The following is a 23,907-nucleotide window of genomic DNA, read 5'->3' as shown; positions in this document are numbered from 1 at the left end:
GAAGGGATGAGAAATAAAAAGAATACAAGAAGTTGTTGGAATAAGATACATGATCCATAAAATGTGATTGTCAATTCAGATTATAAATTATGAGATGTGCTTTTAGAAGATTAGTGTATTGTGTGAAAATAATCACTTTAATCCTTGAGATGTGTCTCATCTTCATTAGTAAAGATTTCGTTCATGTAACAATGATCGGATACTAAAATAATCATGTTGTTCATTAACTATTTGGTAAGGAACATAAATGTAATATGTTAAAAACTAAACAATAAAGCACCAGTGGTCTAGTGGTAGAATAGTACCCTGCCACGGTACAGACCCGGGTTCGATTCCCGGCTGGTGCATTTCATTTTTTATCGATTTCATATATTTTGCCAAATTGTGCTTTGAATAAACACAGGTTCGATTCCGTGTTGGAAATTTATTCTACCATCACTTCTTTCATTTAATTTTTTTTGTTATTAAATCACCAAAAAATTATGTTATTAAAACAACAAAAAAAAAAAATTAATTTTTTCTTTCAAATTTATTATTATTCTTTATCAATCCATGTCTTCCTCTAGATAACGGATGATTGAGTTTGTGTTCTGGTATGAAAATATCATAGACTAATTTAAGTTTATTTTTTGCTATAGAGATTGAATTGACCTACACGAAAATTATGAGAGGTTGAATTGGATCTTCACTCTTTTTATTATGTGAAGAGAATATCTTTCAAAAAATGTGAAGATAATATATGTTGAGATAAATATATATTTTTTTAAGGACGTTGAGATAAATAGATTAAAACCGCAGTTTGATCAAGACTAAGACTAAAAAGAAAAATTAATGAGCTATTATTTATTATTTGAGTAATAAACTAAACACAAATTAAAAGTTAAGTGAAAGATAAAGAATGAAATGATAATGAGGTCAAAAAATAACATCGAATATGCGGATAACATAATAACATTTTTTTCCTTAAAAAAAAAAACATAATAACATTTCTCATTCCCCCTTCCAAAAAAATAACATTTTTCCAAACGAATAATGTTACACAATACAAATTTTTCAAAATTGGAATGTATAAAATTGTTAGGAAAAACAATAGAACAAAGATGAACCCTATATTTGATATGGAATCTTAAAGCCACATGCTCGTTCCAAGCCAAGAATCTCACATATGAAAAAGAAAAGAAAAACATAACTTAAATCATGAACAAGAATACTTTACTTTCACCAAAGAAACAGATATACTCACTTCCTAGGTCCACATTTTTTCTTAAAATATATATACACAAATATATATAATTGGCTTTGTGATAGTTGGTTTCTTTTGTGGTCAATCATTCACAAAATACAAAAACATCATGGGGATGATCATGAGTTACATGGGAGGATCAGGTCTCATGTTCTGTTTTTTTTTTTTTATTATTATTATTATTGTTATATATATTTGTCTTAAATTAAATTTGCACAAAAATTTGTCATATCTCATTAGGTGAGGGAATAGCATCCCAGACATTAGATCTTGTGTCAGGAGCACTCTATGATCAATTTATGAAGAAAGAAGTTAAAGACTTTGAAACCTTCCACACTGCCATTCTTGATATCTTCAAGTAAGCATGTCATTTCAATGAAAATTTTAATCATTTTACTTGTAAAAAAAACAGGAAAGTGGGGAAACTTTTATCTTTTTATAGTTTCAAACCATATACTAGTATAATGGTCTAAACATGAAAATGAATTCAAAAGAAAATGATTTTCAAATATTCATCTAAAATATGGCCATGGAAAAATTAAGAATTATTTTAATTTACAAATTCAAGAACTAAAAAACCAAACCTTTTGTCATCCATCATCCATGGTATGTATTTGCTACCTTTTACAAAATGATTATCAAATTTATCAAGAAAGTAAAATTGATGAATACTCTTAAATTTATATAACTAATTTAATAAACAAATGTTGGACCGATTTGAGTGAAGGATTAAAGGAATTGAAAGAACGTAGTTCAATGTCTTGTGAATGAGAAAATACTAACATAACAACAAATATATAACATTTGTTTATAAAAAAAAAAATATAATTAACAATTTCCATATTCAACATTTGATATCAATTTTGTCTATAGTTTCTGACAATTTTTTTCTTGTTTTTTACTAGCACTATTAACATGGCCTTGCCTGGTAAGCATTATGATGTACCATCACACAAGGAAATTGAGGTATTTTTCAGAGATTGGAATAAAACAAGCGAGGAAGATAAGAAGAAAAATATTTTCATTGATTTCATGATTAAGAATGTAAATATAAGCAAAGTAGATGATTCTATGATGATAACTGGAATAGTGGCACCTCCAGCAGCTATGGTAGCTAAGAGAACAGGACAGTCTGTGCCTCAACTAAGTGTTATGAAAGCCATTCCTGATGTTATCTTTGTCCCAACAGCTACTATTTTAGCTCTCATTGCTGTTAAAGTCACCAAAAGAATGTCATTGAAGAAATTGAATCCTATTTAATTTTCTCTCTTGATGTAGTAATAACATGACTAATCTCCAATTGCTTGTAATTGTGCAATGTTTAGTTTGATGTTTCATACCATATATTCATGTCAGATACACTCACTATGCTACAATTCATACTGCAGAAAATCCTACTTATAACAAACAGAAATAGAATGTTGCATAGTATACGAGAAAGCCTGAACTAACAAACATCTATGATGCACAGATGCGACACGAGTATCATATACAATACTATCCAATACAGTGATATGTTGTTACTTGAAATGATACATTTATTTATATAAGAAAATAAAATATTTTAAAATATAATGAATGTTGTTAACAAGACTTAGAACTTGTCCTCTAAGTCTGTGTCCCCTGGCCTTCAATATCTTGTTGAATTTTTAAATATATGAATGCTTTGCTATCAACTCTAAAAAATAAACATCGTTGTTATCACTATATTCAATATTGACAACCCTCCTTCTATTAGAACTCGGTCTGTCCTACATAATAATGAAATGGAACCTCAAACTGCTGATGCCCAACAAGTCATATGTTTTTGTTTTCCTTTGAGTTTCAGATATTAAAGAGTCTAAATGCTCCTTTCTGGCTCTAAATCTTAAACTACAGCTCAAGGAAATATCGAGCATAAAAACATTGCTCGATAAAACAAGAGATGTGCAAGGTGTGGATTCAAAAATTTCTACAATCAGAGTACCATAAAACAAGAGAACAAAAAGGCAAACAGCTGGATTATGCAACCCTTGCTTATATACATGTTCTTCAGTAACTGCTCTTCTTTTTCTTTCTCTCAACCCTTGCATTCTTCTTCTTCCTCATTAGTACTATTCTCACGATTTGAAATACACTTCCCCATAACCTTAAAATAGATATCCTCATATGTTTGTGTATCTAAACCCTCCTTGTCAATCATTATATGTATAGCATCAAATTTAGCATCCCAGGCTTCATGCTTTCCGAGTGAGTGATTCCTGGATGTTAAGAAATTCAAATACGCACATAAACAAAAATTCTGTAACTTGTGTCAAAAGCATTGCTAAAAGCCCCATAAACGGCTTTGCCTTCACGGCTTCACCCCATGAGGAAGCTTTCTCTTTTTGCATTCTACTTTTTGCTCCTCTTGCTTCTCCTCATGAGGAAGCTCTCCCTTTGAGTTAGCAATTTGCGGCGCTTGTGAGGTGGCCATTGGGGACAGACTATGCTGTTGGCTAAGTTCCTTTAAATTCCAGTAGAGGACAACTAATTAAAAACGGCAAACTGATAGAAAGACAAATTTCATAATAATGAAAATAATAACAATAAAATCGGAGAACATGTATATAAGAAATCATAAGTTACAACAAATTTATTAACAGTTTGGTTATTTTTGTTAGCCAATCAACTAAAACCCTCCAAAATAAAAGAATGAAAATACCTAGAGCAAATTATGGAAGAAAGAAAACGAACTCAATGAAACTGTGATCGATGAGTAATGAATAACGGAAACCCTTGCTTGAACCAAAAGTCTAACAAGTATATATATAATTACCACTGATTTCATGATTAAGAATGTAAATATGAGTAATGTAGATGATTCTATGATGATCACCAGAATAGTGGCACCTCCAGCAGCTATGGTAGCTACGAGAACAGGACAACCTGTGCCTCAACGAAGTGTTACCAAATCCATTCCTGATGTTATCTTTGTCCCAACAGCTACAGTTTAGGCTCTTATTGCTGTAAAGGTTACAGAAAGAATGTCATTCAAGAAATTGAATCCTGTTTAATTTTCACTCTCATGTAATAGCATGACTAATCTCTAATTGCTTGTGATTGTGCAATATTAATTTTGATGTTTCATGTCATTTCCAATGCAAATACTTGTGAGCTTTGAGTTATTAAACAAATATTAAACTTTACAAACGAATATAACAATTTTACACCTTAGACTAACGTGACAACAAAGTTAAACTTCCATGTTCTAAGAGCTTTCTTTTTCTCCTTTTAATGACTTATAAAACGAATTTAATATATTTATAGGCCTTATATAACTATTTACTCAAAACTTTCCTCGAAAAATAACAATCTAAATGACTTCCAATACAGAAAATAAATTGACCATCAAATCGAACAAGTCAATACATATATAGAGTAATTTAGCATAGCTATTAGTAGTCATACGGTTCACAATTCGCTTTGGCATGTGAATAATGCATTAGAATAGTGTTGATAATGTTACAATGGCAATTAGAATAGAGTGGTATCTGCATTTTACCATATCTCCCTTACACTAATCAACACTTTTGTGCAAAATCAATATTTTTGAGATGTGCAAACATTAGTAATTATTTGAATGAGCAAAAACCTTCATTTTGAAACATCTCAAAGGCAAAGAAGGTATAGTGCAATAGTTCTAACAAGAAATATTTTTTTTATGGCTAAAGAATAGAGCATGGTGCCATATTAACATCATGTACAACTAAAATAATTGCATGTTGCAAAAGAGTGGAACACACGACCAGAATTTACACATTGTACATGATGTTAATAGACCAGCATATATACATTCCCTCCTAAGCAGTTTCCGACATGTTTGTAGAATTATCAGTTCCTTAATCTGTGCGAACTCTAATCAGATTCACTTAATGCGATGTCCTTGACCTCTTTATACCAGATTTCTTCAATGCAGAACATGATCTCAAAGTATAATTCACATTGACATTATGCACATCATCCTCATGCAATTCTTCCTTGGCTACCTGATATTGTGTAAGATCTTCATCCTTGTTCTGCATATAAGAGCAGGCCAAAATTATAAAAATTCATAATGTATGCATGTAAATTAGATACAAAGATATAGTTCAAAATTTTCCCTTTCAAAATACAACCAAGGTATCCGGGACCTGGATGCTTGTGATAATTAAATTTACTGTTATTAATTCAAAATTTCAGACATTAATTGCAGTATCGCAGCATGGAAGATAAATACATCATTATCAACTCTCAGATAGCTTTTACAAGTGTATGTTCTGGAAATGAGAACTGCAACTTTCATGTGCAAACATGCACAACAAAAATATACCTCTACAACAGTACCAGCAAGGATATTTATTTGAAAATACATTGTGTTAAGCATCTCAATGGTTCAGCACCACTACAAATTGGATGGTAAGATATTATAAAGAATTACATATAACCAATATCTGTCAATGAATTATAATTTTATAATTGGGTTATGTTGAGATCTTTGTTATTGTGCTACGCTACCCGCATTTATCCTTACTCTGGATGTCCAATCCTAGTCATGAGGGAGAGTTATTTTGGCTATATTTCTAGTTAACGTGGGATCTCAACAACCGTCTAACAACTAGAACTGGACATCTAGAGTATAGATCAATGCAAGTGACCCAATAGCAGCACAAAGTGTTTGGTACTTCATTAACAGTTTGATCTAAATTGTACTCTACACAAGCTCACCAGACTATGTTCCACCCTCAACTATCCTTGCCTTACGAATCTTCAAAGGCTTTGAAATTTTTATGCTTCTTTGTTTGATGCATAACATCACAGAGCCACTCACCATGCTCTCTCTAACCCTCTTTCTATTAGAACTCACTTGGTCTGGCCTACACACAATAATGGAACCCCAAAATGCCGACTCCCATCATGTCAGATGTTTTTCCAACAATCTATGTTTCCTCTGAGTTTCAGATGTCTAAATGTTCTTGCTGACTCTAAATCTTAAACCACAATTGTCCCTAGAAAGGTGGACCACTTTTGAAGTGTGAGTGCGTTTTCTTAAACGTTAAAGGCAGTTATAATTTTTTTTTTTAAATAGGTGGTAGTGGTACTTTGGTTATGTAAAAGTATGCAAACCAGTTTGCGCAAACCAATTTGTGGTTCTCTGTAAAACTAGTGAATTATGACACTGATGCAGAAAAACAAACTTTGACAAGATCAATCAACAACTCCGACTAATAATAGAGTCTACAAAGAACAATTTCCATGCACCAAGCATTATAAAAAATATAGACAAATAAATCAGAGCAATGATAAGCTAGATAAAATTTATGTCCCGCACCTTTATTTCCTCAAAAAAAAAAAGATTTATGTCCCGCACGGATGAGTCAACAGACTATTGCAGAAACCAAAAGCACGGCGCAAGAAGAGGAAAACTAATAGGGATAGCAAATATCAAGCATAAAAAATTGAACTTGTTCATAACAAATATACGCGACAGAAAAATAACAAATACAAAACTTGAAATTATATAGATAGTTTTTTTATAGTAAGCTTACATCTTCCCGCGGAGCTATCCTGTGATCACCCGATGATGCATTTCCTGGAATAAGTAAATCTCCCATTAGAAACTCAGAATGAAGCTGAGATAAGAAATGAGAATTAAACTAACTGGAAAATGTGTTTGTTACCAGCAAAAGAGTCAGGCTTTAAATCAGAATGATTATGTCCATCAGACGGTCCAAGCATGCTCAATTGATTTACAGAACAAAATTTTCCTGGATTTTCACCGATCACCTTCTCATATCTATTTTTCAAATTTTGAACTCGAGACTGTATTTCTATAATCTTTTGAATGATGTCATTCCAGGACTTGTCATTATCATAATAATCCTGAGAATACCGCAAATCAACAGAAGACTTGAACTCTACCAAATTTTCAATTTCAGCACCTGATAACATTAAAACGGGATGTAGCATAAGAAGTCACGAACTCTCATGTAAACAAATGACTAAAACCTGTTTCTAAGAGATACCATATACTTAAAATATGAAAATCCAGAGAAAATCTGTGTATCAAATTCTTTGTACTCATTTCATTAACAATGATGGGTAGAGATTTTTTGTAAGTCGCATAAATAACAAAAACAACATCATATACATATCTGCTACTAACCTATTGCAACTTTGTGACTATCTCCCAAACCAACCTCAACATTACAATTTGCTTTCTCTGGAAAATGAGAGAAGTGAGAGACAGAAAATTATAAACAAAAAGAAAAGAAATTTTAAAAACAAAAATATATAAGGAAATGGCATACCATAGTAGGAGAATAAAGTATGGTTAGACATGTGTGATGCTAAATCACATTTCTCTTCAACTCTTACTCTTTTTTTCCTCTTCATAATTTTATTCCTATGCATCCGACCAGAAATAGGTACCGATTTGATGCCGGAACCATCTAATGTTAAGTGTGAAAAATCAAGCTGCTTTGTATAATTGAGTGCCGCAAGCTCTTTTTCATATTTACGTTCTTGAGAGTGAAGTGACCTCAGTTTCAACTCAATCCACTTACAGCGCCACGTAATCGGGCTTATGAACCTCTTCCAATGATCTGTTGTTCTTTTCTTTCTGAATGGTTAATAGAGAAAATTGTAAAACATACTATAAACTATTGAAATTGAAGTTCAAATCAAAGACATTGTGAATTGTAGTCAACATCACTCATAATAGTAATAATAGACATGTGCTATAGTTTTAAATATTAAACTGGCCTTGCCTAGTATAGAGTGAAAGAGTATCTCTCCCTCTGATGCACTGACAGAACATGATCATAACAAAGAATAGAAAGAATTCCCAAAATCTTGGGGAAAACAACTCCCAAAATCAGAGGTATCTCACAAACCAAAATATAACGAACTATATGGAAAAAACTGCAGTCAAGCTAATAAAACAACTCAAAGTGAAATATACCTTCGTCGGACTGATTCATGCCAATCATCACACATTGATGAGAATGCACTGTCAGAAGACATTTGTGATTCAACTTCTGGATCACCGTAGGAAGCAGTTACAGCATTCTCCGAGCCTGAACCTGTATCACCAAAGGAGCTGGCACTCTCAGTGACATCATCCTCACCGAAATCTAACACCATCAAAGCTTTGCCAGAATTTTTGCACTCAGTGATATTAACTTCTACATCCTTATCTCCCTTACACAGAGGAGTTTGTTCAATTGACATCATTTCCCGGGCACAATCATCAGCCTCACCGTTTTCCCTAGGCTCAAGAACATTTAGTTCCGAAAATGCAGGGGCGTTTATATTCTCCAATTGGCTCTTTATCTCCAAGTCAGGGGACATTTTCACAAATCATGCAAACCTTCACTGCTCAGAAATCATGCAAAAACCACAATATCATCATGAAAAACATGAGTCACAGGTTGACCAAAGAAAAAAATAGATGCATAATAAACCAAGACTACAGAACAAATTGCAAAACGTCACCTTGATCCAATCTTTTTACTATTATAAAGGAAAATACATAACTAAAACTACTACATTCTTCATAATAATGGTAAACACATTCATATCTTGAAGGGCTGTCTGGTCACTCATGAGTCATGACCTAACAATTTATCGAACACGATAACCACTGGCATAACACAATTTTTGATACATCATGAGATACGTAAAACATCTCATTTAAAGTTCTTGAATTACCGCTCAATTATGACATAAGAAACAGTTTTCATTGATGTATGATCATGGTATTCAGTGGAGTTATGTAATCAACAATTCCAAAACTGACGAACCTTCCTCCACTCAAAATTATCCTTTTTTTTCTTCTTTTCATATAGTTCAATATCCTCAAATCAGGTGCATCAATACACACAAAAAACATTGCAAACATCATCGCAGATTCAGTTTCCTCTACTCAAAATCAGAAAAAACCACAAATTCAAAAAAAAAAAATAACAATTATCCACTCTTATCCAAAAATCAGACTTTGAAACAATAATTTAGAAAGATATATACAAAGATAAACGGATTTAAACAAATGTTGGCCCCTGTTCGAGGTGGTTTTTGTGTTATATTTTGAAATTTTCATAATGTAACAACCTCGGATATAGTTTTTTTTGTCAAAATTAACAAGAAACATAACAGCAGCAATATTGATTGCACAAAGCTAAAAACCGTTTGTGGATAATATGATTACCTGAGAACAAACAACAATATGAACTGGATTGATCACTTGGAATGGCCGATACACGAATGGTGACGCACACAGGAACAACCTCGTGAGATGAAACTTGAAAGTAGTTGTGGTGCAAGCAAGACCGTGGCAGAACAGTACGTACTATAACAGTCAAAAAGTGTTAAACTAGAAATCAACAACAAAAAGCAAGTCTAAGGTGTAGGATACACCAATATAATTGACTCAGGATAACCAATTTTTTTTGTTTTTTGAATAAAAGATTAGTAAAACACGCCATTGATATATAATCATGGTATATACTATACAGTGGAATCATGTATTTCAACACTTCCAAAACTGATGAAAAATAGCATATCTATAGTTAATCACAATTAACATTCACAATTAATATCAACAATGAACATCATTAACAACAACTAATACAACATGATTTGGAGATGATCATAAAATAAAGAAATAATCGATATAATCAAGATGATTATTGAAGAGTATCAACAAACTCGGTAGCATCGACACCCCTGATCAAAGACGTGTTAGACACTGACACGTGTGTGTCCAGTGTGTCCGTGTCTTTGTCGGTGCTTCATAATAAACAAAAAATATCACAAGAACTAATTTTGAAGAGTGTCACAGTGACACTGTCACTACCACAAAATCCCTAATTTTGTACATATGAAAAACCCCAACAGTGAATCCACAACATAAATATATCAGTCATAGTCTCAATTGCATAATCAATTAACAAATTTAATACAATTATAATCAAATTAAAAAAAAAAAAAAAAAACCAAATCAAGATTTCAAAAAAATTCAGTGCAGAAGAACGTTACACTAAAAAAACACAAATTCAAAAAACAAGAATGAGAAAAATTAGCAATAACAAAAAAAAAAAATGATACCTTTTTAGTGAAAAAAACGAGAAGTGAAGCAAGAATTATAGAAGAAATGAAAAAAAAGGAAGAAGCTTGGGAGCAAAGGAATCAGAGAGAGAGAGAGAGAGAGATTTCTGTTCCTAATGACACGTTACTAGTCGTTTAACTTTTAGGATTGATCAAAAAAATTCTTTTTTTCAGTAGTAAATTTGTTACTGAAAAATTTATTTGAAAAACTTAATTGTAAAATTTATCACATAATAAATACCTTCATGGTTTAACACAAGTGATAAAAAAAATGAAGTGGGTCCATTTATATTAGAAATTATGGGTATGTTTGATTCTTTTCTTAAAATATATTTTTCAATTGTCTGTCTAAAAATTCAAAATAAAAAAATGGGTCATTCATTTTCGGATTTTTTTTTATATTACACTGAAAATTGAAATGGACCTTTCATTTTGGTTGGGATAATTATTTTTTTTTACTAATGCGTCACTTATTCTAGAACAAATATGATATATGATAGGAAATTGAATTATATTCATTCACACTTTAACTGTCTAATGAAAATCCATCGCATATATGTGGTACCTTTTCTTTTTTATATAAATAAATAAAAAAGTGTGGTATAGTTTCATGTCCATGCTACATAGATATTGTTGAATTTGATGAACCATCGAATGGAATGAAGATAAGAGGATTCAACTATATAAAAAAAATTCTAAAGTATTTTCATAATACATACATACATACATATGTTCCTTTCTCGATGATTGACATGGTTACAAACCAAAACAATAAAGAATACTTGACAACAGCCTCAAAGCAATATCATAATTTAGTTCCTATCTAATAATATTTGTGCTAAAGACATTGGAGCTTTATCTCAATTACATACAACATCAGAGTAAAATCCTATTGTTCTTCTTTCACAGTTTTGTATGCTTAATAACTCAACATCAAAAACTTCAAATTGTTTTGAGCTGAAAAATGTTGAAGGTCCTACCTGCAGAACACACAACATCAAAACATATGTCACTGTCCAACATCGATATATGTGATTACATTCAATTCATTTTCTCAAAGTATTATCGGTGTCAACGTGTCCATGTTTGGTGTCTGTGCAGATTTGCAGCTACAGTAGTGAATGGAGATGAAAGAGAATAAGAGATGTACCGGGGGTCCAAGATCAGGAGGAATAATTATTCTTCTCTTTCCACCTGCTCTCATGTCTCTAATTCCTTCCTCAAATCCTACATCAGAAAATGTGGAGAAAGATAAAAGCAAGCCAATGACGAAAGCTTTTTTGTCATACGTTCTGCAATGACAACTGATAATACTAAATCTATTCTTCCTTTTTTACCTGGAACCAATGCCTTGTTACCCATACGAATTTTGGCTGGAGAACCCTGTAAATAAGTGCTGTCAATACGGCGGCCGGACTCATTATAGCCAACATAGTGAAATGTGACCTGCAAGGCATGGTATGATGTAATTAGATAATAAAAATTTGTGAATATAATTTGTGTTGAAGTTAAGTTTTCTACATAATCACTCAAACATCAATTCCCAATTTTCCCATTTCAACATACTCTACAAAATACTACTACATAGAGACAATTTCAGTTCTCAGTCTGGTGCTTACTGCATAATATTTGTGTTAACTTCTTCTCCCAAACAATCCAAACAATTAAGATAAAAATTACGAAGAAAGAAATCCTTGATTGGAAAGAAAATAAAAGAAAAACCTGCTGACCATCCTTTGGACAATCACCTTCACCAACTTCAAAATCTCGGTATATGAGCCCCGAATCACGCGTTATATAGTTATCTGGTGCTACTACTTTGACTTCAAAACCTGAAAAGTAAATTAATAAACCAGAACATCATATCCAAAAGTTTGACACAAACAATTGTGACACTTACACGAGAGACATCGTGGGGTAAAAAAGTAACAGAAATTTTCTTATTGAACTCGGAAAGTAACATAATCATGTATGAAAAAAAATATGAACATTACCTTCTCTAATAAAATTTGGGAAGTCATCTGGTGCATTATTTTGTTTTTGTATATTCCTGTTTTGTTGTAAGACACGTTTTTCATTATACGGATTCATATTTTTGGTCTTCGCATGAGAAGATAAAGTTGGAAAAACACAAGTTGAGACCAAAACAGAAAGCGCAAGTTTCCTCCTTAATACTTTCTCAGGATGTAATATGGAGTTATCCTGCACTCTATCCATAAATACAAACAAAAATGCCCCTCAGAAGGATATTAGATGAAATGTTAATCCATTCAAGAAAATAATGCCACTCTTACATGGAATCCTTTGGTTTTTGATTAGTGCATCCATGAGTGGAATGTCCTTGTCCTTGTACAGTACAAAGGAATTTTACTGCCAAAAAAGGAAATGCTTTATCAGAATACCAAATCAGGTTCTAAAGTAGTTAGATAAACATGCAAGAACACAATGATTGATCAGAGTTCAGTCAATTCTGTCTACATCAGTCAAACAGAGTGACTGTCGCAGTTAACTATCATACAATGAATTAGGATTATGAAGCACGGATACGAACACGGACACCGGACACGACACGGACACTGACACGCCAACACTCCTAATAATTTGAGAAAATCTCATTGTTCAGTGTAATTATAAGTGTCGGTGTCGGACGCGACACGTGTCCGACACCGGGACATGCTTTATCCGAGGAGTGTCCGTGCTTCATTACAAAGTACAAAATTTTGGTTGTTTGGACTTATTTGAACTTATCTAGTGATTATTTTGTTTTTTGATAAGCAAAATTTATTGAAGAGATTAGAAGGGGTTATGTTTGGATTGACTTATTTGAACTTATCTTAGTGTAATAAACACTTTCAACATTGGTTGGGAGAATTTATCAAAACAACTTATGACATGTTCATAAGCCGTTTTCAGCTTATTTCCACAAGCTTATGAAAACAACTTATAGATAATACAAAAACAGTTTTGACTTTATTTTATCTTGTGTTATAGAAATAGCTTATTCATATGCGCTTATGCTATTAGCTGCAAAATAAACTACCTATCCAAACAGGGCCGTTGTTTAAACACTATGGCTCAGTTTACAAGTTTACCCCTGAACTATAGTGCAATGGAACATTGCCCCCTGCACCCCTAAACTGTCTTAGATCTATCCCAACAAACAAATGGGCTTGATTTCATTTGAGTGTATCATCTGTCCTAAACTGGAACATCGCCCCCTGCACTCCTAAACTGTCCTGCCCCAAAAGGGAGACGCTCTCGCTCCCCACTTTTCAGCGAATATGAACCATACTCAAAATTATTATTCTCAGTTGAAAGTACCTGCAACAACATCAATTCTCTAAGGCTCAGTTTGGTAAAAAATTGTGAATAGATGATAAGCTAGCTGATTGAATTTGTTGTGTTTGGTAAAATGAGTGGTTGAACCAGCTTATAAATATGAAATGACGCAAAAATGATATATTTAAATTTTCAGTTAAGAATAGGCGTAAAATTGAGATAAATAATGAAAAGATGTAAGCTTTAAGCTACAAGCTACTTGAATTAGCTTATAAATAATCAATAAGCTCGTGAGGAAGTAAGTGATGGTCACCGAACGGAGTTTTTTTAGTCAAATGAGCATATAAGACAAGCAATTAGCTCATGAACATGTCTTACCAAACATACCCTAATTTGTTGAAACTTTTCAAACCATTAACCTTAACAGCAACAATGACGGTTTCAATTAGTTCAGTTTGTAATAACTTTTCAAACCATTAACCTCACATATCTTGAATTATATACTTTCAACTATCAGAATTTGAAGATTCTAAGTTCCAGCAACATAAATTCAACTTCGAACATCACAATACATCTAAATCTCAATGACCCATCAACAAAAATATTAACTTTTAACATTAAAAACAATCAACTTCACAAAAAAAAAAAAAAAATCAAAGTTTTGAAACACATATTACATATATGAATGGTATGAAAGTGGCATTCAAACAGAGAGAGAGAGAGAGAGAGTTACATGGAAAAGATTGCATGAGTGAAGAAGAAGATGGTGAAGATAAGAGCGGTAGCATAATCGTGTGTTGTTCTTATGAAATGAAATGATGATATTATAATATCTCTATCTATGTTTGGTGTCGATATAATTAGTCTTACGTATCATGTGTTAGAATGCATAACACATTTTATGTTAAATAAGTATGAGATTCATATTCTTCAAAAAAAAAAAAAAGTATGAGATTCATATGAAAACAAGTAAGTATATTGATAAAATAATATTGACGATAAATTTTAATATAAGAAGTTATTTTAACTAACATAGTACACAATCAAATACTATTTTAATGTATTAGGTGATTATTACAACTATTCGTTATATATTTATGGATCAAAATGATTACTACCTTTAAAAATGTTTATGGATCAAAATGTTTACTACCCTTAAAAATGTTTATACATAAATTAAATGATTTTTATCGCCTAAAAAAAATCAATTTATATGATTAAATATCAATTAATAATGAATTATAAAAAATAAAAAAAAAACATTGGTCGACCCCTAAAAAACATTTGTTGTAATCCAATATTCAATCATGAAACATCAAGATGCAAACATAAGACATTGAGAAACAAACATACATTTAATAATATAACGTGAATAAGTGTAAGAGATTGAATAAGTGTGTATTTGATTCAACTTTGGATAGAATTGATTTTGACCGAAATGATTTTGAGATAATTGATTTATGTTTGGATGCAATAATGCATAATTGATTAAACAAACTGAATATTGTTTAGATAGTTTTGATCAAAATTACTTTTGAATGTATAATTACTAAAATGGACATAGTTAAATACAAGTAAATGGAAATAGTTGAATGTGCATGTAGATCAATATTAAATGTAGATATTTTATTTAATTTAAGTAAATAAACTTTCTATATATTAATTTAAAAATGATAAATACGATCATTAAACCATTTTTTATACAAAATATTTGTTCATATATTTTATATTTTTCAATAAAATATATTTATGTTAAATAATACTAGAGTTAGTTGTCAAAAATGATAAAATATAGCGTAAAAGAAAGGTAAAAAAAAAAAATACAGTATATCTGAACGGAAACACCACAAAGGAAAATTCAAAACTTAGTAACTCATGACCATAAAGAAAGAGAATTGATAAAGGGCAATAAAGAAAAATAATAGGTTGTAATAATCAAAATATAAAATATATTGACGAATTGATTCTAGTTAAACCAAAAGTTAGGAATTGTAGCTTTAACTAGAATTACTTTTGGAGTATAGAAGCAATTTTGAAAAGTCAAACCAAACATGATTGAAAACTCAAATTTCACTTTTGAGGTGTTGTAGAAGCCCTTCAAGCTCCCTTCAAAGTATCAAAAGGCTATAAACACCCTTTTGAGCCAAAGCAACCAATTATGAATCGAATCCACAAAGACACAGTGGTCTTGAAACTTTAGTTACATTCGAGATCGAGGGATGAACAAACAACATAAATCTATCACTGTCCACCAACAACGCACGAAGCAACCACGACGGATAAAATCCTTTAGCCATTTCGATCAACTTCAGGATAAAACCAATCATGTTGAATCGAAATATGCATCCAACAAAACAACGCCAGAACTAAAGAACCCATATCTTATACCAAATCACAGAGTCGTAACAAAGCCACCACCCATCTTCATCTCCATGGAACAAAATGAAAACAAACACCAATAAAACATGAACTAAAAAACATAGCAAAAACCATATTGAAACTAATTCATAACAGCGTCGGCGCCAGAGCTCTACATGACAACGACGACGTTGAATGAAACTAATGACCACAATGGAATTAAGACACGCCAAGACGATGAAGGGACAGGTGGTGGCGGTTCATCGACGATATCTGGACCCCATAAATATATTTTCATTTACACATAAAAGCACCGGACATATATTTATCACTAATAAACATAAAAAAAACATGTGAACATATTTGTCATCATTGCATCAAAAAAAAATACACTGACATATTTAAAAATTCACGAAATAAATATTTTTGATCAATAAATAAAAATAAATAAAACAATTTGAAATTGAAAAATAATAGTCTATCACTGATGCATTGTACCAGTTGGTTGTTAGGCTATAAAAGATGGCTTGAAGCCCTGTTGGTTTCTAAACAATTTTTTTCTGAGAGTTAGTAGATTCAACCTTTAGAGTTGACTTGGTAAATTGGATGAGGAATGCATTGGTTGATCAATTCCGGTGTAGATGCAAAAATTTGGGTTGAATTGAAACAATGTGTCATACATAATACCAAAAAATATCAATTTTAAAGAAAAAGACTATTTTCATGAACGTGATAAAATATGGAGAAAAAATGCAATCGAATCTTTATACATAAGCATAATCTCCAACATCAATTCTTCTTCTTCTTCCACTCTTCTGGTCGCGGCCTTTTTCTCGGTAAAATATTGTTTTTTAAAACCTTATATGTCATGTGGACATCTCCATCAACCTCTTGCACGTTAATTCCAGGAGCAGTAAGAATGGAATCTGTCAAAGTCGATTTTCCTGCAAATTTCAAACACAACAATCGTTATTTTCTCATACGGGAAAATAGTTCTCAATCATAACATGACAAAATGTTACCTCAGATAAAAAAGCTAATTAGTTGTATGAAAAATAATTCAACATTATTATCATTTGCAAAACAAAAATTCTAATTATTGAAATAAATAATATGAATAAATATGTTTTAGTCCCTATAAAATAATTATATCTAGAGTTTAACCCCAAGATAGACTGTATTCACTTTCGGTCCCTATTTTTGTTTTAATATGAGTTATTTAGAGGAACTAAAAGCAACTATTTTTCATAAAAAGTTTACAAAATAAGGACTAACATAGATGCAAACCCTGTTTCGAAAAAACCTTAATTACAGCTAATTGCACAAGCACCTATCATGATAATCTCTTATGTATAAGAAATTGGCTTATTCGAGCTTATAAAAATGTCATGAGCTGTTTCTATAAATTATCCCAAACAGTATCACAAAACTTAGGTCAGTATATAAACTCAAATAAGTCTAATCCAAACAGACCCTAAACTTGAAATTGAAAAGGAAACTTTATAAATTATGACCGTAATATGAATTTAACAAACAGAAATTCTGAATCAAACCAAAGCATACCAGGAGCATGATCAGAATGAATAGTAATAATACGACCCTGATCATCTTTAACCCTCCACATTTTCGACTGCAAATATAAACACATAAAACAAAACAATATTCATATTCATATTCATTCAATTCAAACAACAACATGGAGTCTAACTTACCATTGTGACTAGTCTTTCTTATAAACACCCTCTGGCGTATTCTATACGTTATGTCTACTTCTCAAAGCATGGAGATTCCCATTTTGGTTGCTTAGCAACTTAACCCTTTGGATCGTTTTTGGGGTGTGGATTCCATTTTGGTTTCTCCAAAGAGATCGCTAGAGTACGTTAAGTTACAAAACCAGCCACTAAAAAACGACAAATAAAGAGTAGCATAAAAAGAAACTAATAATTTACAAAGAAAAAAGAAGGAAAACCATCACTCCTCATCTATTAGCTTTCCATCGACCAAGATTTTGAAAGAGTCCAACTCGTCCACCTTCACATCCAGATTGAAGTGAAGGATTTATTCTGTAGCGTTTGAAGCCACTGTCAAAATATTGGGCAAGCTCCCTCCGTACTTCATCAACTGAATTCTTAGCAGTAGCCAATTCCTCCTTAAGCTCGCCCACCTTCTTCTTGTAAGAATCCTTTTCCAGCTCAACAACCTCTTTTACCTCATTCATCTCGTTGGTTTCCTTCTCAATAGACTTCTCATCTTTCAAAGCTTCCTTCAGTGTGTTTGCATGTGTTTTCAGCAAACTACGGGCTAGTTCTGATTATTACAAGCAAGACCGAAGTAGAGATCTCGGGAGCATGTTGTGCAAAGGTTTTGGTCGAAAAAGGGTTTGAAAAAGAGTCACAAGATGCACTCAGGTTATTTAGAGAGCAGGACGAGTTTGTAAAGAAAAGGCATTGTCTCTCAACAGGTTTGAGATTGCAAACAAAAGCAATATAAAGTAAAAACAAAAAGATAAAGGGCTTTAAGCACGTAAACTTAAAGGAAAAGGTAAATGCAATGCATTAAAACAAAATAAAGGTGGTCTACAAATCAATTTACATACATTATGTATAACTCGTTTCCCTAAACACCGGTAGTTTGAGTGTTGTAGAATTATGTATATGATTTGAGACCCATTTTCAGGCTTGGAAACACTTATTTATACTAAAAACCTAACTGGATAACCACTAACCCCATGATCGGAACTTCCTCCATCTTGGACAAGTGCTTGCCCCACGTTTCCACTAAGGAAACCGTTTCCAAGCTTGAAATCGTGCTTTCCCACGTTCATTGCTTGACTTCGACGCAGGTTCTCTTCGATTTTGTTCGATCGAACTTCAAAACACGCATTAGCTTTGTATTTTGTTGAAATCTTAATCCTTGGAATGAGAAAGCCTTCGATTCCTGCAAAGTAAAAGGTCAAACAAATGTTGACCATATTAAATGAGCCTGTTGAATTTATAGGCTAACAAAATGCCCCCAAAAATGCCATTTTCGACGATACGACTCAAAAGAGGAGAACATTGGCATTTTTGAATAATTTTATTTTGAAAAGAATGAAGTCACCCCACTTCAAACATGATTTATTTAGTTTCTTTCCCCTTGATCGTTTCTAGCGCTTGAGTGGGTTGCATTTTCCATTCATGTGTAACTGCTTTGGTAGATTGTTTTTCGGGAAAACCTCCCTTAATGGCATCAACAATGTGTCGTTCTTTAAGGAAACAACGGTTACAAACTCCTTTTAAAAGAAATTTCCCTTTGTTTAGAGGAACTACTTTGTAGTTGGCTTCCCGCTAGAAAGCTCTTTGAGTCATATTTCCCAACGCGTTCTTAAGATATTGCTTTGCGTTCCCAAAACATGGAAATGCTTCCTACTGATATCCCAATGGTTATCACCAATAAGGTTGCTGCCTTTGGAACTCAAGACCTTTTGAATGTGGGTGCCACATCTAAACTCCATCATCATACGGCGGGTCCACGCTTTGCTTGGGATTCCCTCTGCTTTCGCCCGATGCTTCCAGGTTTAAGATACCAGTTTTCTTGCCCTCCCTACGAGCTTTGCAACGGAATCAAACGGATCCGCAACGTCGATTCACCCTTTCCTGGTTCAGATGAGGATTACCCTACGACAAACTTCTGTCTGTCATGCCGCCTTGACCTCGAGCTTGCTTGGTTTTTACGGCATTTTCGTTTTTTGGACCTTTTCTTATGGTAACGGCCTAACGGGTATCTGCAGTTCTAGGCATCCATAAATTGGCAACAATTTTGTTTTACATTATAATGCCAACTTTTGCTTCCTTTTGTCTTGGTACTGTTATGTATTTATGTTGTGACATAGCAGCATCCATACTTATAATGTTTCGGCAATGTATTGTATTGTCTTATTAATTCAAAGCCGAATGTTTTTCTTTGTCGAATCTTATCACTTGTGCTAATTTTATTTCACAAAGTAGGCTTTATATTCTTCAATATATGCCTTTATTTCGACATATTTATCAAAGAAATCAATTCCTTTGACAATTTGTAAATGGTAAAACTTTCAGCTTTTAGGATAATAATTTACTTGCAGCAAAGAGATATTTTTGCAAATAAACCAAAGTCTGTAACATATCTCCTTGCCTTCAAGAGTTACGTCTGTTGTGGTTTTAACCACTCCTTTTGGTTTCTTATCCCAAAATTTATGAATAATCAAAGGCAACACATGCCAACTTTCACCATTTGATTTCAAGTAGGAATGATATGAATTCCCCATTATAGATACAATCGAATTTGTGGTCAAATTGGCCAACATTTATTTAAGTTTCACCTTAAGTGTTTCAATAGTATCTTTGTTAATGGTATCTTAACCATCTTTTGCCAAATACTAGCCACTAAGGCCTGTTTGATTTTACTCCAGCTAACAAAATACACCAAGTCTCTCATATTTGAAAAAGAGACATTGACTGCTCCTTCTCAAAGACCATGCTTCTCCTAAGCAATGTTAAGAGCTACTCGAATCCACACATAATATGGCAGCCAATTAACATTCCTACCGTCGTTCGTATATTCATTCATGTAACCAGATTAAAAACCTGGACCCAAACTTCTGCCTCATTGAACTGATTGCTTCACCAATTTCAAGTTTCTTAAGCACCAGCCAAAAAAATCACTTCTTTAATTTTTGATTGATAATTGACAACACTTATTACATGGGGCTGGCCAATTGTATATGTAACTCCCGTTTACCAATATCCTTTTATCAATATTATAATCCATTTTATTAATATTGAGGGGTTACATTTTAAAATTATTCATATTCTTAATCAATCCTCTTCATTTTTTTCTAAGCTTATATATATATTGCATATGTTATCCTTTTCATTTCTTCTTCCATTTCATTTTTTGATAGTTTTGATTTTCTCTTCAAGTTTAGTGTGTGTATTTCTATTTCTATAATTTTTCGTATTCTCTAATGGATATTTTTTCCTTGATTTCAAATGCACAGGTTTTGGGAAAGAGAAAGTTTTGTTGAAAGGACACTTCATATATGAAATGGTGATTGCATTTTTTTCCATTGAAATTAAAGTATTTTTTCATTATTATTTTTTATTTAACATTGTTGTGAGATCAAGAGTTCACTAAACATGTGTAAGGAAACATATTAAAAATGCATAAAAAATGAATATTTTTTTATTCATTTTTATTCCAAGCCAACATGTGGTTGTTGCTATATCCATTAGAGATTTTTCCTTCTCGACTAATTGTCATAAGATAGAGGAGGATTTGGTTGGATCTTACAAGAAACTCAAAACTCTCAACACCAAAAATCCTAAAGGGTCGAACAAGAGAAATTAAGAATCTTTATCCATAGGTGTTAGTTTAATTTGATCAAGTATCCGTATCTTTGTAATAAGTGAAAATACTCTTATTATATTTTTAATTGAATAGGTTCTTATAAGATCAAGTATCCTAGGTAACTAATTGTAGAAGTACGCATCTATTCAAGGCCTAGGTAACTAATTGTAGAAGCACACATCTATTCAAAATTCTAATGGAATGTTCTTGATCTTCGTAAAATTGGAGAGTCAAAATCATGTTTTGATCAGTTACATGGAAATTTAACCCTTGACCATGGAATTGGCTGACCTTCATACTTTCCATCAATTGAGTTTCCTACAATTAAGAGTAAATTTGCGTGCATCTTATGAAATTGTCTAACTATACTCACATTCTTTTGAGAAAGTTTTATTATTACTTTATTTTAAGGATAATTAAATGACTTTATTTCCATTTAGTTGTTTTCTTTTAATTAAGGTTTAATAAATTTATTAGCAATATTTTTAGATTTAATTTAATAAAGTTTATATGGATTTTATATATTTGAAAATATGAGGTTAAGTTGAATGTATAAGTGTTTATATCAATTATATATTTGTCTTCTATATTTATATTGTAAAGTAAGTTTGAGTTACTCTTGATCTAGCATTATGATGATATGGTACCTTAAAGATCTTCCCATGAATTAAATTTGACTCATTATTCTTAAGCTATGATTATGCATATGCGTCACCTCTAAAAAAACATTCTTCCATGTAGCATAACTTCTCACCCTTATTTATTCTATCTAATCTTATAATTGAAACAATGCAAGTAATTTTAAGTTACAAAATTTATCATCCTTTTTTAATATATTTGTAGTTATTATTTATCCTCCATTAAAAAAGGCGTAGAGAGTAGAAAATGTGAGGAAGAGTTAGTAAAAAAAAGAAAAAAGAGAATAAAATGAATTAAAAGAAGTGTTGGGGAATGATTTTTTTGGAGTGCAGTATTGGATTAGAGGATGATGTGAGGTAATTATGTAGCGTATAGTTGATGAGTTGTAAACAAATAACTTCGGAGGTCTATTTTAATATATTATAGGTTATGGGAAAAGAATATGTGAAAATTAGGAACTATATTAAAAAAATATTATTTTTTTACTTCAACCATTTGAAATACAATGTAAATCAAGAAAAAAAATTACAAGTTGACATATTTTTCTTCGATCTAATTGTTAAACTTAAATTAAACACTATGAAATTTTACCTATCGAAAAAAATATTGTGACATTTTACCATAAATACATTGAGACAAAGAATCACTATATTAGAGATCAAGTAAATAAAGGGAGACTAAAACCGCTAAGCAGACGTCCAACAAAGTTTGTGAAGCATGACAAGTTTTAGGAGCTGAGGAACAGGATGGGTGTCGCATCTATCTATCTATCTATCTATATCTTATTTTCTTTGTAAACTAAACTTGACTCACTCTAATGTTAGGATTGTGCCTATGTGGCACCTCTAAAAAAGACTTAATTTCTATTCTCGAATTATTCAATTTAATAAACTAATCTAATATGTAACTTATCACATTATTTTTCTTCACAATAATGCTAAATCAATCATACAATGCATTAGAATACAATGAGTTATGATCTCACTCTAAACAAAAAAATAACAAAGACGTTACATTAATGAACAGAAACATCATTGTTTTTCTATAGCCATGTTTTAAGAATCTAATAGTAACGATTTTTGCACCTAACAAACTATTCAAACGTTCCATAATTTCTTACACCATCATCATTGGATGTATCTCTTAACAGTCCTTAAATTATAACCTACAAAATGGAAAAATTTAAAGTGTACTTTTTTTTTAATTTCCATTCACCCTTTATAACCACAACTTACGCCACATTCATTTTCACTCAATCCCGGGATGTTTCCACCATGCCTTCTATTGATATCAATTTCACAATAAATACTTTTCTACACTTTTGTTGAAAATTGGTTGGTTATAATTTTAATTAAGGGCTATTGTCCTAACCTTTTGTGTACAAATTTCGGTGGTATTGTTTTGGCTTTGGATCATTATCACTTTCTTCAATCAACTCTTGGATGATACTCTTCAATTTTGTATCATCATTATATATTGAAAGAGCACATTATTTTCTTAAAAAGATTGATGTTGTTTTTCTTTTAGTTTTGTTCTTAGGTTCTATGCATAACAATTAGAGAGAACATTTTAGAGCTTTGTTATATCAAAATCACATAAAGAAATTTAAGCAATTGATTTGATTGGCAACAATATGGTGCATTTAAAATATTAGAAAAAATATTATATTTCAAGGTGGGAAAATGGATGGATCAAATTAAAAATATTGCTGGAGTATATGATTCTTGGGCAAATTACAAGTAGTATTTTGATCAAACCCGTGATTAGAACAATGAACCACACCTTTCTTCTTTGCCTAACCAACTTTATTGCATTCATTGTTTACTAAAAATCAAACAAAATTGGTCTCCCAATTAACTCACCTTACCACCATGCTCTTTACCCAAATGTTAACATTATTATTTCATTTTCTCCGA

General features: G+C 31.9%; 3 protein-coding genes and 1 non-coding gene across 6 annotated transcripts; 2 read left to right on the top strand and 2 right to left on the bottom strand.

The window, feature by feature from the left end:
* The first annotated feature begins 276 nt into the window (after positions 1-276).
* TRNAG-GCC (transfer RNA glycine (anticodon GCC)) lies at positions 277-347 on the top strand. Its single transcript has one exon. It is a non-coding gene; the product is annotated as a tRNA-Gly (tRNA).
* Positions 348-1,226: 879 nt separating this feature from the next.
* On the top strand, positions 1,227-2,587 carry LOC25500035 (uncharacterized). The gene is made up of 3 exons (XM_013588351.3): positions 1,227-1,386; positions 1,484-1,601; positions 2,149-2,587. Exons 1-3 carry the CDS (start codon positions 1,353-1,355, stop codon positions 2,501-2,503), a joined length of 507 nt encoding a protein of 168 aa, XP_013443805.1. The 5' UTR covers positions 1,227-1,352; the 3' UTR covers positions 2,504-2,587.
* A 2,083-nt stretch (positions 2,588-4,670) lies between these two features.
* LOC25500034 (uncharacterized) lies at positions 4,671-10,524 on the bottom strand. Of its 2 annotated transcripts, XM_024772313.2 has the most exons (9): positions 10,349-10,524; positions 9,450-9,590; positions 8,205-8,617; positions 7,552-7,862; positions 7,407-7,463; positions 6,922-7,182; positions 6,790-6,833; positions 6,573-6,666; positions 5,152-5,280 (listed from the first exon to the last, which is right to left on the bottom strand). In XM_024772313.2, the coding sequence occupies exons 3-8, from the start codon at positions 8,591-8,593 to the stop codon at positions 6,619-6,621; spliced, it is 1,110 nt and encodes a 369-aa protein (XP_024628081.1). In that variant the 5' UTR covers positions 8,594-8,617; positions 9,450-9,590; positions 10,349-10,524; the 3' UTR covers positions 5,152-5,280; positions 6,573-6,618. The 2 variants fall into 2 exon arrangements, with proteins under 2 accessions (XP_013443804.1, XP_024628081.1); XM_013588350.3 differs by lacking the exon at positions 6,573-6,666 and having other exon boundaries at positions 4,671-5,280.
* Positions 10,525-11,030: 506 nt separating this feature from the next.
* On the bottom strand, positions 11,031-14,511 carry LOC25500033 (peptidyl-prolyl cis-trans isomerase FKBP20-2, chloroplastic). Of its 2 annotated transcripts, XM_024772227.2 has the most exons (8): positions 14,361-14,495; positions 13,389-13,669; positions 12,643-12,718; positions 12,343-12,557; positions 12,071-12,180; positions 11,686-11,794; positions 11,499-11,575; positions 11,031-11,328 (listed from the first exon to the last, which is right to left on the bottom strand). In XM_024772227.2, the coding sequence occupies exons 4-8, from the start codon at positions 12,437-12,439 to the stop codon at positions 11,209-11,211; spliced, it is 513 nt and encodes a 170-aa protein (XP_024627995.1). In that variant the 5' UTR covers positions 12,440-12,557; positions 12,643-12,718; positions 13,389-13,669; positions 14,361-14,495; the 3' UTR covers positions 11,031-11,208. The 2 variants fall into 2 exon arrangements, with proteins under 2 accessions (XP_024627995.1, XP_024627994.1); XM_024772226.2 differs by lacking the exon at positions 13,389-13,669 and having other exon boundaries at positions 14,361-14,511.
* Positions 14,512-23,907: the final 9,396 nt, after the last annotated feature.

Source organism: Medicago truncatula, chromosome 8 (genome assembly GCF_003473485.1).
Source record: "Medicago truncatula cultivar Jemalong A17 chromosome 8, MtrunA17r5.0-ANR, whole genome shotgun sequence".
NCBI lineage: Eukaryota > Viridiplantae > Streptophyta > Magnoliopsida > Fabales > Fabaceae > Medicago > Medicago truncatula.
Note: the sequence above shows the minus strand (reverse complement) of the source record. Positions and strands in the feature narration are given on the sequence as shown.

Bases quoted from the DNA above. Each gene is read 5' to 3' on its own strand.
- LOC25500035 (XM_013588351.3), top strand. From the start codon at position 1,353: ATGGGGATGATCATGAGTTACATGGGAGGATCAG. The intron at 1,387-1,483 runs GTCTCATGTTCT...ATATCTCATTAG, and splicing joins GAGTTACATGGGAGGATCAG to GTGAGGGAATAGCATCCCAG. The intron at 1,602-2,148 runs GTAAGCATGTCA...GTTTTTTACTAG, and splicing joins GCCATTCTTGATATCTTCAA to CACTATTAACATGGCCTTGC.
- LOC25500034 (XM_013588350.3), bottom strand. From the start codon at position 8,593: ATGTCCCCTGACTTGGAGATAAAGAGCCAATTGGAGAATATAAACGCC. The intron at 7,863-8,204 runs GTATATTTCACT...TTAACCATTCAG, and splicing joins CATGAATCAGTCCGACGAAG to AAAGAAAAGAACAACAGATC. The intron at 7,183-7,406 runs GTTAGTAGCAGA...TAATGTTATCAG, and splicing joins TAGTCACAAAGTTGCAATAG to GTGCTGAAATTGAAAATTTG.
- LOC25500033 (XM_024772226.2), bottom strand. From the start codon at position 14,415: ATGCTACCGCTCTTATCTTCACCATCTTCTTCTTCACTCATGCAATCT. The intron at 12,181-12,342 runs GTAATGTTCATA...TTTACTTTTCAG, and splicing joins CCCAAATTTTATTAGAGAAG to GTTTTGAAGTCAAAGTAGTA. The intron at 11,329-11,498 runs GTACATCTCTTA...TGTGTTCTGCAG, and splicing joins CTCCTGATCTTGGACCCCCG to GTAGGACCTTCAACATTTTT.